Source organism: Pagrus pagrus, assembly GCF_965226575.1.
Source record: "Pagrus pagrus genome assembly, chromosome: 1".
Taxonomy (NCBI): domain Eukaryota; kingdom Metazoa; phylum Chordata; class Actinopteri; order Spariformes; family Sparidae; genus Pagrus; species Pagrus pagrus.
The window spans coordinates 32,156,561-32,172,831 of NC_140185.1; the positions used below are offsets into that span (position 1 = coordinate 32,156,561).

General features: G+C 42.9%; 1 protein-coding gene across 8 annotated transcripts in view; it reads left to right on the forward strand.

Annotated features, from left to right (window-relative positions):
* Window positions 1-16,271, forward strand: part of hcn4 (hyperpolarization activated cyclic nucleotide-gated potassium channel 4) — a 99,290-nt gene that overhangs the window by 61,723 nt on the left and 21,296 nt on the right. For 6 of the 8 annotated variants that reach the window (XM_084351078.1, XM_084351074.1, XM_084351076.1 and 3 more), the window contains 2 exons: window positions 5,707-5,871; window positions 7,745-16,238. In XM_084351078.1, coding sequence (XP_084207204.1) covers window positions 5,707-5,871; window positions 7,745-10,056 — 2,477 coding nt within the window. In that variant the 3' untranslated portion in view covers window positions 10,057-16,238. Of the gene's footprint in view, window positions 1-5,706; window positions 5,872-7,744; window positions 16,239-16,271 lie in introns of those variants that run through there. The other 2 variants (XM_084351080.1, XM_084351079.1) reach the window with 1 other exon arrangement.

A 16,271-nucleotide genomic window follows, 5' to 3' on the forward strand; every position in this document is an offset into this window, starting at 1 on the left:
TCTGAGTATAGCACTGAAGCCATGTCACTTGTCTTTCTCATGCTCGTATAAATTCTACATGATATTTTTAATAAAAATAATTGATTCTAATAATATTAACAATAATTTAATTGGTGTGTTCTTTGTCTTTTTTTAGAGCACTATCTCATCGCTATTAATAATTTTTAGAAATTAAGATTTCATAGATGTTCGCAGTGCTACAGCCTCTCTCGCACCAGTCATGCGTCATAAAGAGTTGTTCATGAACAGTTGTTTTTTTATTGAGTGTGTTCTGCTCAGCCTTCTGCTTCCTAGTGTAGATGCAACCCAAACTCAAACAGAACATAGTTTGTTATCCTCTACAACACTGTGAGCATATGGTATTCAAAAATACAAAGACAGCAATGCACACATGACGTCTCTCATTCATTTTTATTTTTTATTTTTAGCCTCCTACTTACTCTCACACACACTGATATCTTGCATGGCTTGCAGTCTGCTCTCCACTTTGAGAGCCGGTGCAGAAGGGGACTCGGGGGAAGCATCTTTCCAGTAAGAGCCCAGGACACGTGGGCTGCACCATGCAACAAAAGACCAGTCATGTGCATTCTCACCAAGGTCACAACACATGACGTCTTAGTCCTCCTTTCCCTGAGCAACATCCAATTTTAATTGGTGTCATTCAATTTTGATGAACGCATTGTCACTTAAGTGCGAAAAATGAAACGCATCACGGCTATACGGCAGAGTAACATCCCATAGAGCATGGATGCAGTTTGTGTTCTGGAAGCGGAGGCCTCTTTGTGTCTGTAGCACTGCTGCCAGAACAGTTTTGTAAACAGTCAGATAAACAAGACAGAGAGATTTATCAAGTAGTCCTTTGGAATTTTTTTTGTGTTTTTTTTGTGTTTTTTTGGGAGATGCATCTTTATACTCACTCATCCTTTTTTCTAAAATGCTGTTTTTAGATTCAGAGTACAATGCCATGTTTAATTCACAGCCAGTCAGTTATCTTGTGTCACGATGATATGATAGCTTTGCTAATTTGAGCTGACAAAGCCCCCAATTTTGGGCTGATTATGAATCATCTTATTGTGAGTTAAGACCACACAGAAATGGATAATTGTAGAAGTGGCAGTCTGTGAGGAGAAAAACACACGCCCCTTACAGAATACAGGCTACACTAGCTACACCCACTAAGCCTGTTTCTATGATTTCATGCAGGATTTGGGGAGCATTGCGATGAGTCATGAGGAGATGTGAGTAAGCAGTAGGATTCGAGGATTCATGAATAAACTGTAACTCATGACCCATAGGCAAAAGACACCTAGAGTTGGTCAGTTCAGTGCATAAGTTCAGTTAGCGGTCAGCAGTCTAACATAGTGTATGTTTTACATTGCAGAGTGGGCTGTCCCAAAGTGTTCAGTGTTCGGTATGGTAAGGTAAATAAATATTGAATATTTAATCATATGAATAAACCTAGTTTAAACAAATACATTGTAAAATCATACTGAGTTTAATTAGTATATATATATACTATATATATATATATATATATATTTGCTTTTATGTTTTGTACAGTTTGGTGAGTAGATCCAGTGACTTTTTGTCAGATGACCACAGAACAATTTACTTTAGGTTTCAAGCAGATTTTCTATTTCTCTCAAACATTTTGTGTGAAACTCATTATGTACATGTATATTTTCTACTTACAGTAAATCCACTTATAGAAAACCGCTTTATTTTGACGCCACATTTAACTTAGCTCCTAATTTCAATTCCTGATGTTCAGGACAGTGTTGGGCTTCAGGGCAGCCGCTTGCATTTAGCCGCTCAGCACTCAGACATGTCCGCTAATCTCTTATTGTTTAGCTCAGAGCGGGTTGCGCTAGACCCAAATCGTGCCATGTATTTTTTGGTTTTTTTCCCTCGCACTTGTAGTTCGGATGGCCCCGCTAAGTGTCTGGGCTTCGCTTGCTTTCTGAAAAGACAGTTAGATGAGGCCAGAGGGCTCACTGCAGCTCACCGCCTCATCTTGGCAGTATTGGCTTCATCCAGAAAGCCACGGGACAAGAGGATTTAATACAGAGCTGCGATGCTCCTCTCCAGAGGGGATTACTGGAGCAGTGCTGCGGGAAATGGACCCCCAGCACAGCCACAGCCGGGGCTGCCCTGCTAGCACACACTTAGAGCACACACACACTCACACATACACACACACACACACACACACACACACACACACAATCACGGGCAGAAGAGTCATGGTATTTTTACTTCCACGTCCACACAGCTCTCCTGCTAACTTGGCCATTCAGCCATGATCTCTCTCACACAGATGCACACACAAACCGTAACACACTGCAAATGAGGTTATTCTTATGCTTCATATAGAGGACATATTCCTCATCCACTGTCAAATCATGCATTCTCCCTTTATCTGTTCTCCCATCTTGTTTTTCAAAACCATCACACACTCATAACCACTTTACACTCAGTGACCAGAAAAATATCAAGTCCTGTGCAGTCAAATGCAAACCAATACAACCGCCGTGTAGCGAATGCTACATATAATGTTCACTCAGCTTCACGGCTATTTTTCAGGTCTTGTTTATCGTGTTTTTTTTATTATTTACTTTCATCATATTGAGAGGTGTTTTGCAGTCCCTCCATATATATGTACATTGGGTGTCTCTCCAAAAACTAAACAGCCTAAAAGTGTAGATATATATAGATGTTTGTATTCTTCCTTCACCGGAGGATATATTCTAAGATTTATCTTTCACAGATATACAGTAGCTGTAACATGAGGTTTAATTTCTGTGTTTGTTAGTTGCCAGATAAGTCACAACTTATCTGGTGTATGTCTGAGTGTAGAGGTGGCATTGTAATAGGTTTTTTCCCTTGCTATGTAGCATATTTTGGTACCATGCCAGTAGGAGGGGAAGTGCAGTATGGTTGAGCTACATTGGCAATTGGGCAGCGACTGCAATTTAGGAGCCAATATGAGAAGTATTTTTTGCCATCACCAGAGACAGTGAACTAGGCACAGCAAAGCACACGGTGCCCTCCCCTAAAGATCCCTCCAAGGTCACCTTTTTCACTTCCTTTATAAAATCTTCAACCTGTACATATCAAATTAAACAGAGAAAAAACATTGGATTTTTTTCAGTGATGCCAGGAAAGCAGAGGTGGTAAAAGCTTCTTTACTCAAGTAGAAGTACATATACTTGTAAGTCTCCCTCTCTGTTTCCCTCTTGTTACCTTGTTTTTAATCTTGCTACATCTGCCATGCGTGACATGCACTGATGCAGTGTAATCAGTCTTGTGATGTTGGGAAGGCAGTATGCAATGATGAAGAATAAAAATAAATAATATAAAAATAGTAATAATAAAAATGTAGGGAATAAAATTAAAAAGGCGTCAAAAAATAAACACTCAAGTGAAGTACAGATACTTGAAAAATCTACGCAAGTACAGTAAGTATTTGTACTTTGTTGCTTCCCACCTCTGCAGGAAGGCTGAGAGAAGATTAAATATCTGGTGCTCATCAGCATCTGTCATCGACAACAGCTAGCATGCTGTGGCTAATTAGCTGTAAGACTTTCCCTTTCAGTTAATTAAATGCTTGCAGTTGCCTGATACAGATATCCTTTACATAAAGTTTTCCACTATGTGAGCTTTGTGCATTGTTGATTGCAACTGGCTATTTTGACTAAATCTTGCACACCAACTTTTACGCTTATCTTGACATCAAACTGTCCAGTTATATCGTGGTGCTTCGCACAGCTTCCTAGTTTATGCAGTAAACATCAGCAAGAGTGTTACATGGGGGAACCTTTGCAGGGGTGCGGCCAGAAATTTTTTATGGGGGTGTCAGAAGATCTTAGGGTGCCCATGGCCCATAAACGCAAAATATACACACACAAACTATGGCTGATGAACAACATAACGGGGTTCATGCACGTCTAAAGTAATCAGGTTTTTCGAGATTAAATCAAGACTGTGATGTTTCCCTTACCTTTGCCATAACGTAACCATAGATATTTTATACGAGCTTTGTAAAAACAAAATTAAAGTGAACACTTTCAGTATGAACATTTTCATACAGGTTGAGTATGAATGTATCATCAAAAAACTGAAGCGGACACTATGCATATTAATGTGTAGGTTTAATATGAGCACTGCTTCTAAAGGAGATGTGGAGGTGGTGATTGATTCTAACCCTGAACACACCCCGGCTCGTTGACAGCCTCATTTTTTTAGGACTCTGCCACACACAGCTCAGCGTCATCATCTTACCCATATACAAAAACATATACAACAAACAAGTTTACACATGTTTGTGATTAAAGCAGACATTGCCCCATACTGTGCAGGGATGCTCTTACTGTGTGTGTGTGTGTGTGTGTGTGTGTGTGTGTGTGTGTGTGTGTGTGTGTGTGTGTGTGTGTGTGTGTGTGTGTGTGTGTGTGTGTGGCTGCAGGTTAGGGAAAAAAACACCAACATTTTATAGATGTGCAATATCTAAAAGGGTACAGCTGAAGCAAAAGGACAATGAGGAGACAGAGAGAGTCATACATTGCATGAGATTCCTTGAGATAAGTTGGATTCTTTAAAAATTTGATTTGATGTAAGCTGAGGGGGGGAAAGTAGGAATGCGCAATACGTGGGAGAATTGAGAGCATGTGTGTGTTGGATGAGCTGGAAATGGGTTTCTGAGAAAGGAGGAGTGTGATCACAAACACAGGAAGGGAGGGCAGAAGACGAGATGAAAGCTGAAGGAAAACGACATGAGGGAATGTGTACAAACACATGGCACACTAACTAATATGTATGTCAGAGTCACCTAACCTCTGTCTATATACATACACATATACATAAAAAATATGGAATTTCATAGATGTATACAGTACAACCATGTAAGTTTATTTATACACGTTTTATGTATATAAAAGTATATATAGAATAATATATCCTCTATTTCAGCAGGCCTTACTCTCTTACACTGCCTGCTCTCATGAATAAAACACTTCAACACACACACACACACACATCGAGTGCAGACACAGGCTCTCACATACAGTAGGCACATCCAGCTTGAGTAGTGCATGCAGCCACATCCGACATCTGCATACAGTAGAGACACATTTGCACCCACACACACTGTCTCTGTGCCCGAGCTCTACAGCAGTGCAGCTCTTTAAATGAAGCATTATTTTCTTGAGCGGCCACAGCAGATGATGGCTGGCAGACCTCTAAGCTCTGAAAAGGGCACTAAGTGCAGCACCAATGGATTACAGAAAAGTTGTAGTTTTTTAATGGTAAAAAAAATTCACAGTTTGATTAGAAAGTGTGTTTTCACCTCATCACACAAGATAAAGAACGTAATGTCCTACGCTTCAAGTCATGTTTTACTTGGTAAGGTAAGTTAAAGAGGTGTTACAGTCAGTGAGAAATGGTTGATCTTAATATGCACTACTCTCGTATATCTGAAAGTATAGGGGGGAAATTTGGATGCATATATAAGAAGCGTAATGGGGGATACTTTTGTTTTAATAATATACAAAAACATACTTGTTTTCTGTATAGGGGTTGTCTGCCACATATTACAAAAAAACTATGTTAGTATTACTGGTATAACAGTTTTTCATTTCAGTTGAACTTAAATGTTTCTGGGTTAAACTCCACTACATGACATCTCTTTTGTGCTGTGTTTTGTTGCAGAGATTTGCTTGCTGACGCGGGGCAGAAGAACAGCCAGTGTCCGAGCAGACACGTACTGTCGTCTGTACTCACTGTCAGTGGACAACTTCAATGAGGTGCTGGAAGAGTATCCTATGATGAGACGGGCCTTTGAGACTGTTGCCCTGGACAGGCTGGACCGTATTGGTAAGAAAGTCAAATTGCAATAACGATTTCAGAGGGAGACCTTGAATTATTTTTTAATTACTGTAAACAGGATGCCAGCATTTTGCAGACCTATAACAGGACATGGTCTAAGAAGGTGTCAGAAATGAACTATACTCCAAATCTTAAATCTTTCACTGTGCATTTTTAGTCCAGCACATCAATAAGTAGGTCCATCACTGAGTTAGGAGAGGATCACTGTGTCTCTGTTTTTCCTTCTGCTTTAATTTACTCAGTTGGTATGCACTGACACTGACAGGAAAAAGACAAATATTTCAAACCAGAGCAAAAACCCTCAGACAAAACTTTAGGTCTGTAGAAAAAAATGTTCACACTGATACTCAGTGACTGAAATTACTTTCAAAGTCATCTGCATATAAACATGCAGATAGAGCTCTGGTTTTGAAATCCCTGCGTGACTTCTCGTACGCATACAATTGATATTCTCTCCATATCCATCACTGTTCCCAGGCTCAGCCTGAGCAGATGAAAAATTCACAATGAAAGGCATGCCTGTATCATCACTCAGCCATCACTGCATGCTCTGTTTTATCCTCTGCTATGTTTAGAATGGAAGATAGAGAAATTGCTTTAGGGGGTCTCTTTGTAGAAAATGGCTGCTTTGAAAAGATGTGGTGGGTTGATAGTGATGTTTCTGTGAGATGGTCTCCTGCGTATGTCCTTTCTCCTGGGCCTGATACTCATGTACACCCTTCCTCCCTAATAAAGTCACTCACACGGCAATGATCCACAAATTAATTACTATCTTGATGGACTTTGCACAATCTGATTGGAGGTGTGCAGGTGATAAAGGGTCAGGTAGTGCCACGGTCGAGCTGGATGATACAATACCTCAATGCAACACCTCTACTAATCTGCCACCAGTCATAACAGAAAATGGAGAGATTGATCCGGGCCTAATTGCATTTACAGTATCTTTCGAATTTCACTGCCTTTTGTTAGCACCAAATTGAAAATGGCACTCATGTGAATTAACCCTGTCACTGCTAGTACGACCATTCAACAATGACTAATAGACTTTGCGGTCAGAGTAGCGCACATTTCTCTCAGAGGTTGGGTCAGCAGTTTGTATGCCTGTCATAGTGACGCAACACCAACTTGTCTCTTTGACCTTGTGCACAGCTCACAGGGACGCAAGGAGCACAAACAAAAAGGAGCAAGGATTGTTATATTTTAGGTCATGCAATGGTTTATCCCAAAGAAAAATAAGTCTTTATGTTTTTTATTCAGCTTTTTAAAATTCTCTTTTGATATCATCAGCCAATAACAGGAAAGAAAACATGACGGCAAAAAGATAGTTCTTGGCCCGCTGAGCCATTGTCTCAATACAGCTCACACACTATCCCAGGCCGCACCTTGTGGTACAATGTTTGCTTTATGTTTTCTCCCTGCCACCGAGGGAATATCAGTAAGAACTAGTCAAACATACACCACCTACACCTTATAGGCTGTCGTGCACAACAAGCTTCTGTTTCTGAGTAGTTATCCCCCACCTATCTTTTGCTGTTTCTGTTGTTCTGTGCTCTTTCATGCTTTTTCTTTCCCCTTCTGCTCAATCTCCCTGTCTCGTTCTTAAATCTCTTTCCCCCCGTTTTCCCACTTGTCTTTTCAGGTAGACAGTCATGCTTTATTTTCTCCTTTCAAAGCAGAGTCTTTGCAGGCATATACTATTGGAAAAGGTGGTTGGAAAATTGGGTGGTTACTCGAGTACATCCAAATGTCAATCTGATTCTAACTGCCTACGAGATTTATGCTCATTCTCCTTTTATCTCTTTTCTTCTCTCACCTGTCATTCTCTATGTGTCTGTGTTTGTGTGTGCGTGTGCTTTTATAGGCAAGAAAAACTCAATCCTGCAGCACAAGGTACAACACGACCTCAGCTCTGGTGTACTCAACTACCAGGAGAATGAGATCATCCAGCAGATTGTGCAGCATGACAGGGACATGGCCCACTGCGCCCACCTCTTGCAGAACGTCCCACCCCAGACACCTCCCTCACCTACCCCTGTCATCTGGGCACCCCTCATCCAGGCTCCTCTTCAGGCAGCAGCTGCCACCACCTCAGTAGCCATTGCCTTGACACACCATCCTCACCTTCCACCAACTCTCTTCAGGCCTCCAGTTTCTGTTTTGGGGTCCCTAAAGGACCCTTCCAGCCGGCTTAAGAAGTTCCACTCATTTGTTCCTCCATCCACAGCACCGGGCTCTGCTGGGGACTCTCCGTCTAGCACACCCTCGAAACTGCGAACGGGGGTGGACATGCCATTGCTGGCCTCTTTTCGGGCCCAGCACATGACGTCAGGTACAGGGGCAACCAGCTCTAGCAAACAGGCCGTAGGTAGCGAAGGCCAACGTGGACCTAGTGGGGCAGCGTCTGGGTCCAGTGGAGGAGGGGCCTCTGCCTTCCCATTCGGACCATTTTCTTCCTCTGGTTCACCCTCATCTAGTATGGCCCAGCTACACCCACAACCACAGCATCAACAGCCCTTCCGCTCCAACACCCCACCTCTCTCAAACCTCTTCCACCAAGGATCTACAAGTGGAAGCACAGGGTCAGGAATAAGTGGTGGGACAGTTGGAGCTTGTGGTGGTGCTACAGGTTGGTCTTCAGGTGGAGCAGTTGGAGGGTCTGTGGAAGGAGCCACTGGAGGAGATACTAATTGGGCTGGAGATGACTTTACAACTGGAACGACAGAATTGGCTCCTGGGGGGCACTTTGGGTTGGGAGGAGCTACTGGTGGATCAGTAGGAGAGATCTCAGGGGATTCAATGGCAGGAATATCTGAAGGGCCAATGGGTGCTGCTAGTGGTAGGTTAGCAGGTGGGGCATCAGGGGTATCAGTGGGGGGCATTGCCTGTGGGCCAATGGGAGATGCAGCCAGGAGATCATTGAGAGGGACTTCGAGAGGATCACTGGGAAGAGCATCTGGGGGGTCGGTGGGAGGGGCTTCTGGGGAATCACTAGTAGTGACGACTACTGGAGGATCGTTAGGGAGGGCTTCTGGTGGATCAATGGGAGTGGTTTCTAGGGGATTGACAATAGGAGCCTCTGTTGGGCCAATTGGGGGGACTTCTGGTGATTCAATGGCACTTAATCCTGGAGGATCGTTGGGAAGGGCTTCTGTTGGATCAACAACTAGCCATATAGGAGGAGGTTCGAGTGGGTCAGGGGGAGGGGTGATTGGAGGACATATTGGCAGAGCAGCAGGAGGGGCAGTAGGGAGCCATATAGGAGGTTCAGCAGCTTGTCCTGTAGGAGGGACTTCTGGTGGAATTACAGCTGGACTTATTGGTTCCTCCCGTTGTCAGAGTCCTATATCTACCGGCTCGTCCAGTCCTATGCCTGTTCAGCTTCTCCATAGCCAGCCATCTCCCAAACCTCCTCAAGTGGCTCCTTTGCAGCAGTTTGCTGGGGGAGGCAGGACTACCAGTGGCTTAAATCTCTTCCCTTCCCCTCCACAAGGCTCCCCATCCTCTAGTAGAAGACAGCACAGCCAGCAGCCTGCTGAGGGCTCCCCATCTTCCCTCGGCCATTTTAGCCTGGCAGGCCTCCAGTCTGGCTTCCTGCCTCATCAGATGTCCCTGGAGAGGTCTGCCCTGGCCTCCCTGGCCCAGTATGGTTCAGCAAACGCCTCCCCCTGCCTTACCCCAGTGGCACCCAGCCCTACTATTCAAAGCCCAGTGGCAGGAAGGACTTTTCACTACAGCGACCCCTCCAGTGCCACAGGATCCCACACTTCTCTGCTCCTGCCTCAGTCTTCTATACCTTCACAGCTTCCCAGCCAGCCAAACCCAACGGGGAGAGATTCCCCGCTGGGCCGCTTTTCTGAGGACCTAAAACTTTTATCCAGCTCCCACTCATCTCTGCCACAAGAGGTGGCCCAGGCCTTGGGCCACCAAACTCCTTGCGCTTCTGTGGAAACTGGATATTACCCCTCACCTTTTTCCTCACCCACTCTTGTGCCCAAACCCTGTAGCTCAGTGCCAGGGCGCATGACTCCTCCAATCCAGATGTCTCCGGGGCACCCTCACCAGACTCATTCCCCTGGGGCCTCCCCGGGCTCACCTCTACGGAGGGGCTCTGCTGCTTACTCTTCAGATCTAGAACCTCAAACTGTCCGCTCTAAACTCCCTTCTAATTTGTGAGGATTGATCACACCCTCCTGTGCGCCTCCAAACTGAAACACAGACAAACTATCTCCATGTGTGGCATTCTTTTCTTTCTGTCTTCAGACTTCACTGTGTTCCACCTCTCATTTTACCAAGATCTTACATTTACTGTGATTTAAAAGACACTTTACCGGGTAACTCGGAGCTCTAGAATACTCTATATTTGTTTTATGCTTTGTCCTCTTTTTTATTCATACATACTGTATATAGATAGAGATATATTTAAATGCTAAGTTAGTCAAGGGACTAGGAGGGTGTGAAAATTATCTCCATTTAAAGGACAGTCATTTTCTTTATTTCTATAACTATGCCAAATTCATCTGGTGATGTTTGGGAAGACAACTCTTCGGACTACACAGTAATACTCTTTTTCAGCAGGAACCTATGCACTAATACCTGCATGTATAAAGGCTTTTTGTGTGTTTCAAAAAAAGTATCTTCATTTTTAGCTAAAACAACATGCTTCGAGACAGGCAGACTCTTGTACCATCTCATACAGGATCACATATTGCTGATCCTTAAATGTATCTATTAGATTGTACTTATTTATCCACTGTATAAACTTTTCAAAACCTTATGAGAGATGGAGAAGAGATTTTAGGAAACCAAAAAGACTTTTCCTGTGGGGTAATAATAATTCACCTCCTCTTGGCCCGTCAATCCTTATTTTATACCACTTTATCCTAATAATACTGTTTTTTGAGGCAGGGGGAGAGGGGTCCAGCGAGCTACCCTCCATCTCTATATTGAGACATAACAGTGTGTGAGTGACTGGCTGTCTGCAGAGTCCTCAACCATGTCCTTACAAGCTCACTTTGTCTTCCAAGCTCATGCCGCTTTTGTGTAGAAAGCATGCGTTGTTTTTTTCTTCCTGAGTGTGTGCAACTGTTAATGTGTGAGTGTTGCTGAGGATAAGCGTGTGAGTCAGTGGAACAGTCGGATGCAAGGCAAGACTTTTCCCTGGACTGATCAACACAAAAACTAGGACTTCCAGTATCCACAGCTTATGTGTTGCATTGTGTAGCACTCAGACCATTGAGAATCAAAAATTGTCATATATATATATAATTGCCCCAAAAGCAAATACAGAGCATACAGTATGCATGCTGAATTATCCAAAAAGTGCTGGAAATGGACATTTGCGACTTGATTTTTGCATTTCTTTTTTTCTGCTGTAGCTGCTATATGGTCAACATAGACTTGTTTCCTCATTGAAGGCCAGTGATGTGTTTGAGATCTGAATGTATGTGTGTTTGTTGTTGCTAAAAGTAAGTACTGTAGCTATGGTTGATGCACCCAAGGCACAGTGCCCCAAGGGGGGTCTCGAGACTGTTCCATAACTGCAAAGGTCATTGGTTCAATATCTTTGACGTTTTCATCAGCAGCCATTTTTCCTGCCCAAGTGTCCTTTAGCAAGACACAGAACCGATACAGACTAAATTGTTGCAAGGCAATCTGGATCGGTGACTCAGTAAGTCGCCTGAACAAGCAGTATTTATGTACTGCTGCACTTCACAATGACAGAATGAGGATTTTAAAAAGGTACCAGACATTATTCAAATAGATTAAGCTGTTTGCAGTCAAAATCAAAGAAATAGGGATAAGAATAGGTCCATACTGTATGTGTATTCATTCAGATTCTGGTGACACTGTCAGAGAGCCATACAGTGGTAAAAAAAAAACGAATACACCGTAGAGGACGGTATCACTAAACTCCCACAGGAGAAGAGCAGTGAAATGCTTCTACATGTTTGTCCGTAGCTCATCACCAAGACAGACCCGGGTTCCACTCAGACAGCTGAGTCCCTAACTCAGTCACAGCACTCAGCCTCAGCAGCCTAATTTAACAAGACATGTCTGTAATCCCTTGACCCTCGCAGGCTATCATGGACTCGCACACAGAGGTGCACAGTGACCATGCTCTCCTCTCATTACAGCTCCCAGAAGTCCCTATAATAAGGTATAGCGACACACATGACCTGACACGGAGCTGCACGAATGCACATTTACAGACATGCACACAGCCACCACAGCACGTAACGACTGCTCATGGTAAAAATATTCAGAAATCATGATTTTTATCCATATTTAATGTTGTAAAATCTATGACTGATTTGATTTTGCCCTATTGCATTCAGATTAGTTATATCCAGGTTATAAAGCCAATAGCTGATTTGAGATTTAATATGTGACTTTTGGCGAAAACATGAATACATTAACTGTAAACCTGGGAAGACTTATTATTTATTTCATTTTTGTTTTTTATTCATTTTAAATAAATGTTCAGTTTTCTTATCACAAGCAACTTGCTTTAAGTGGAAATTCTTACACTTGTACGTCACTCCATCGATCAATGGACTCATAAGATATTTTCACATTATTAAATGTCAATATCATCAACATAAAGGTAGGAAATCTAGTTCATCAGGGTTTATTTAATCTATAAAATTGGTGCGTTCCATTTACATCAGAAGTAGAAATTCAGAGCTGGTAATGACATCGAGTTGACTGCGTTCCAGTACAACAAGTTGGAATACCAGTTCTAGCCAGGTTAGAGTTTTTTCACTATTGTTTATAATACCAGTTGATTAACAATGCATTACACCATTTTTGCGCAGACAAACACCGAAGCAACATGTCCACAGATAGAAGTCAGACAGAACTGTTTGTAAGAGTCATTTAATGAGAAAAAGTGCAAATAAACAGTATAGAGTCACAGAGCAGCCTTCTTGGATTTTGAGGTCAGGGTTGGTGAGGTGCGTCTGACTTTCCGAGTCAGAAATCCGACTTCAGGGGGCGTTCCAGTTGAAAGTGCCAACTGAGAACTAGGACATTTTGACTTCTGACTTCAAATGGAACGCACCGACCGATATCTGCATCCGAATGCAGAATCTGTAGGAAAAGAACAATTTGTTATATTTATAATATCATTCTCATATTTGTTTGTACCGTAGTTCGAGTAGTATTGACCAATCACGTTTGAGCTTGCATCGGTTGCTTGCGGGTAAACAGCCAATGTGGAGAGCATCTGCTCTCATCTGAAGCCAATTTAGAGTTTTAATCCCTTTTTAAATAAATAAATAAATATCAGTGTTCATATGCAGATATCTGTTTACAGAGATTAGCCAAAACTCGTCTTCAACTCCATTTTCTCACCTCAAGTTGCCGAGCGGACTGTATACAACAAGCGTGAACGAGATATCATGTCTTGATATCCCCTGGCTTCACTGGAAGTCCCAAATTTTGTCCCCAGACACTGAATCGTTGTCAGGTGATAGCTGATAGGACCAGAGATTAGGGTTCATTGTGTAGATTGGTGATGTATTTCCTTATTTTTGTTTAGTTAATTAGTCAAATCCAGCTTTCCTTTTGAGATGTAGATTGTTCCAGTACAGAATAAATTCAAACGATGCAATCCTACAAGAGCGTTAATTATGATAAAACATCAGCAAATATTGGCACGTAAAACCAACAGCTGAATGCAACACGTCCAGGCATAATCTATGTCACCAGCAGTCATTATGTGAAATGTAAAATAACAACGTACACAGAATTGGATGAGGCAGAAAGAGAAGTGCATGAACTCTATGATTATTTGGGTTTTCATTACAGGTTCACCTTTCATTACATAACCTAGGTGAAATCAATAATGGGTCATAGCTTTTATCTGTATACACATGACCTTTTCATGGTCTTCATCGCCGGCTTAGCGGGCTTTGCTGATGGTTAGAGCAGTGTTTTGTTTGCCTATCCCACATTTAACACCTCGTCTTTATCTGCAGTAAACATCCGAAAGGCTGTAAAACATTTACATTGGCCTTACACCTCATGGTCGGAATTATGTCAGTAGGAATAGCTCATAGAGGGACTCTTAAGACCAACAACCAGATGGACGAAGAGGTTTGAGGAATGGAGTTAAACACATATAACTGTTTCACCTCTGGAGTAGCGACTGTCTAGGCTTTTAAACCTCAGTCTTCCCGTACCTGCTAGCCTTGCACTACACAAAAGCAGACAGACTGCTGTGCCTCGCACATCAGGAAAAAGTCCCCCTTTTTTCTCTCACAATATGACCTTATTAGGGAACAATTTGAAGCCGGTTGGCGAAACAAAGGTGGAGATGTGAGGAAACACTGATGCACTGAGAGAATGATGTAGCCGGACTTTCAGCCACAGGGGAAGACAGGCAGACAATAGCGTACTCGTGTTGACGGGGTGCTGTTTCTCTGGGACTTGCAGCATGTCACCCTCTTCCTCGTGGTCGTCCGTGAGTGGTAGTTGATGTTTGTCAGTGTGGTATTGATTGGAAGGATATGAGGGGAAAGCTGTGAGTGTAGCTATGTAGCTAGCGGATAGTGTTTGGCTGTGTATGTGTGTGACTGTTTCCCACACTGCTTGGCAAGGTCGATGGCAGGGGCTGGACGCTATCGGCTGAGGGTGGGACAGAGTGGCACAGGTCATAGCTTAGGGAGAGACAGACATTGGACGGGGATTGATTAGTTGGCCTGAACTTAGTCTGGTCCATCATCACAGATTAGTGGTTAAGGCGAGGGTTGGGTGGGCGCACAGTGCATCAGCTGAATCTGTCACTGTCAGTTAGAGAGCAGACACAATCTGCGTGATGGTCAAAATCTCTTGTGTTAGACTTTTTATGCAAGAAACTCTGTTATGAAATCAAGAAAAGCAGTTTTGGATTGTTGACCCTGCAGCTTTGAATTTCAGTAGTGGAAATGTGGAAAAGCGGTTTCATAATATTTTTTCTCAAGTCACAGAAGACCATGTAATCCTTCAATCCAAGACATGAAAATAAAAGAAATTGGAGTAACAAGACTTTCACCTGACAGCAATGTTTATTCTTCAAGGGGATTTGCTATTTCCATCCTCTCAGACTATTTGCTGCAGCCTCATCTGTAGCGTAATGTAGTATAGAGACAGTGTTTTTCAGAGGAATCAGCTGGGAATTAGATAAGGAGGCTTTGAAACTTTGTGTCTTCTGAGAAAAACGAATAAAGAAAAACAACAGTGACTCATGCAGGGGAACTATTTTCATTATGTGTCACCCCACCAAACATGGGAGGAAAACGGCTGTATGCAAGAGAGGAAACAGCAATGAAGGCCAGTCAAAGGAGTACATCAGCTGCCAGGGTTGTGTCCATTGTGTCTGGTTGAAAACCAGTATAGAGGACAAGGTGGAAAAGCACCTGGCATGTTTGCATTCTGTTTCATTTCAACAAAATGCATTGGTGTGAATTGGTTGCTCTATTTTATCTGAATCTAATCTAGGTCAGGGGTTGTCGTGTCTTTACCATGAAACCTGTGTCGCCTGGCTCTGACCCCTGGTAGATGTGTTGTGAAGCAGCCGGCAGGTTTGTAAATTGCTTCAGCGCGACAGCCATCGCAGAGCTTTGGCGGCACCCTCTGTACCATTTCCAATTCATGGTTGTTTCTATAACGCAGCATTCTCAGATTTCTGTTTGGTGCGCTTCCAATTTTCGCTGCCTAATCTTAGCCTCCCTCTCCCTTTGTGCCGCCCTACTCGCCCATGAATATGGGTTGGTGAATCAGCGATGCACACTAATGAAATCATTTGCTGTGATTGAGGATTAGATGTAGCAGCAGCGGAATCGAACCTGCAATTTCTCGGGGGAGAAAAAGGCACGCGTGTGTGTGGTTTTCCGAAGCCCTCGTTATTCATTCATGACCACAAATTCCTCCGACCCTTTTCCGCAAACGCTCAATTTATTTTGCACACAAGCACCGGAATCAGGTGTTCCCTATGACAATGTACCTCAGAGTGATTGGATATGATATGAAGATTGCTATATGTGGTGAAAAGTTCTGTTTATCGTAGCATCTAATACAACTGACCTCTTTTGCTGCTGCTCTAGAGAGATGTAATGACACGACATTAATGTTATTTTGACCACGAAGTGGGCTGTTGGGCTGTGTAACCTGGATATGACCCAGTTTAAGAATGCCATGCAACAGCGGGGGTAATTCACCCTTAAGTCTGTGTCACCTAACGATCCTTCAGGGTAACAACACTGTACGGCTAACTGGCAAGATCCTCCCTCTTAGCTGTCGGTATAGTCGTCAAGTCACTTTACAGCCTGTGAACTAACGAATACACAAATTAGATGCTTAGATTTGGTTCTGAAAATACATCATTCAAAAAATACATCAATCATTTG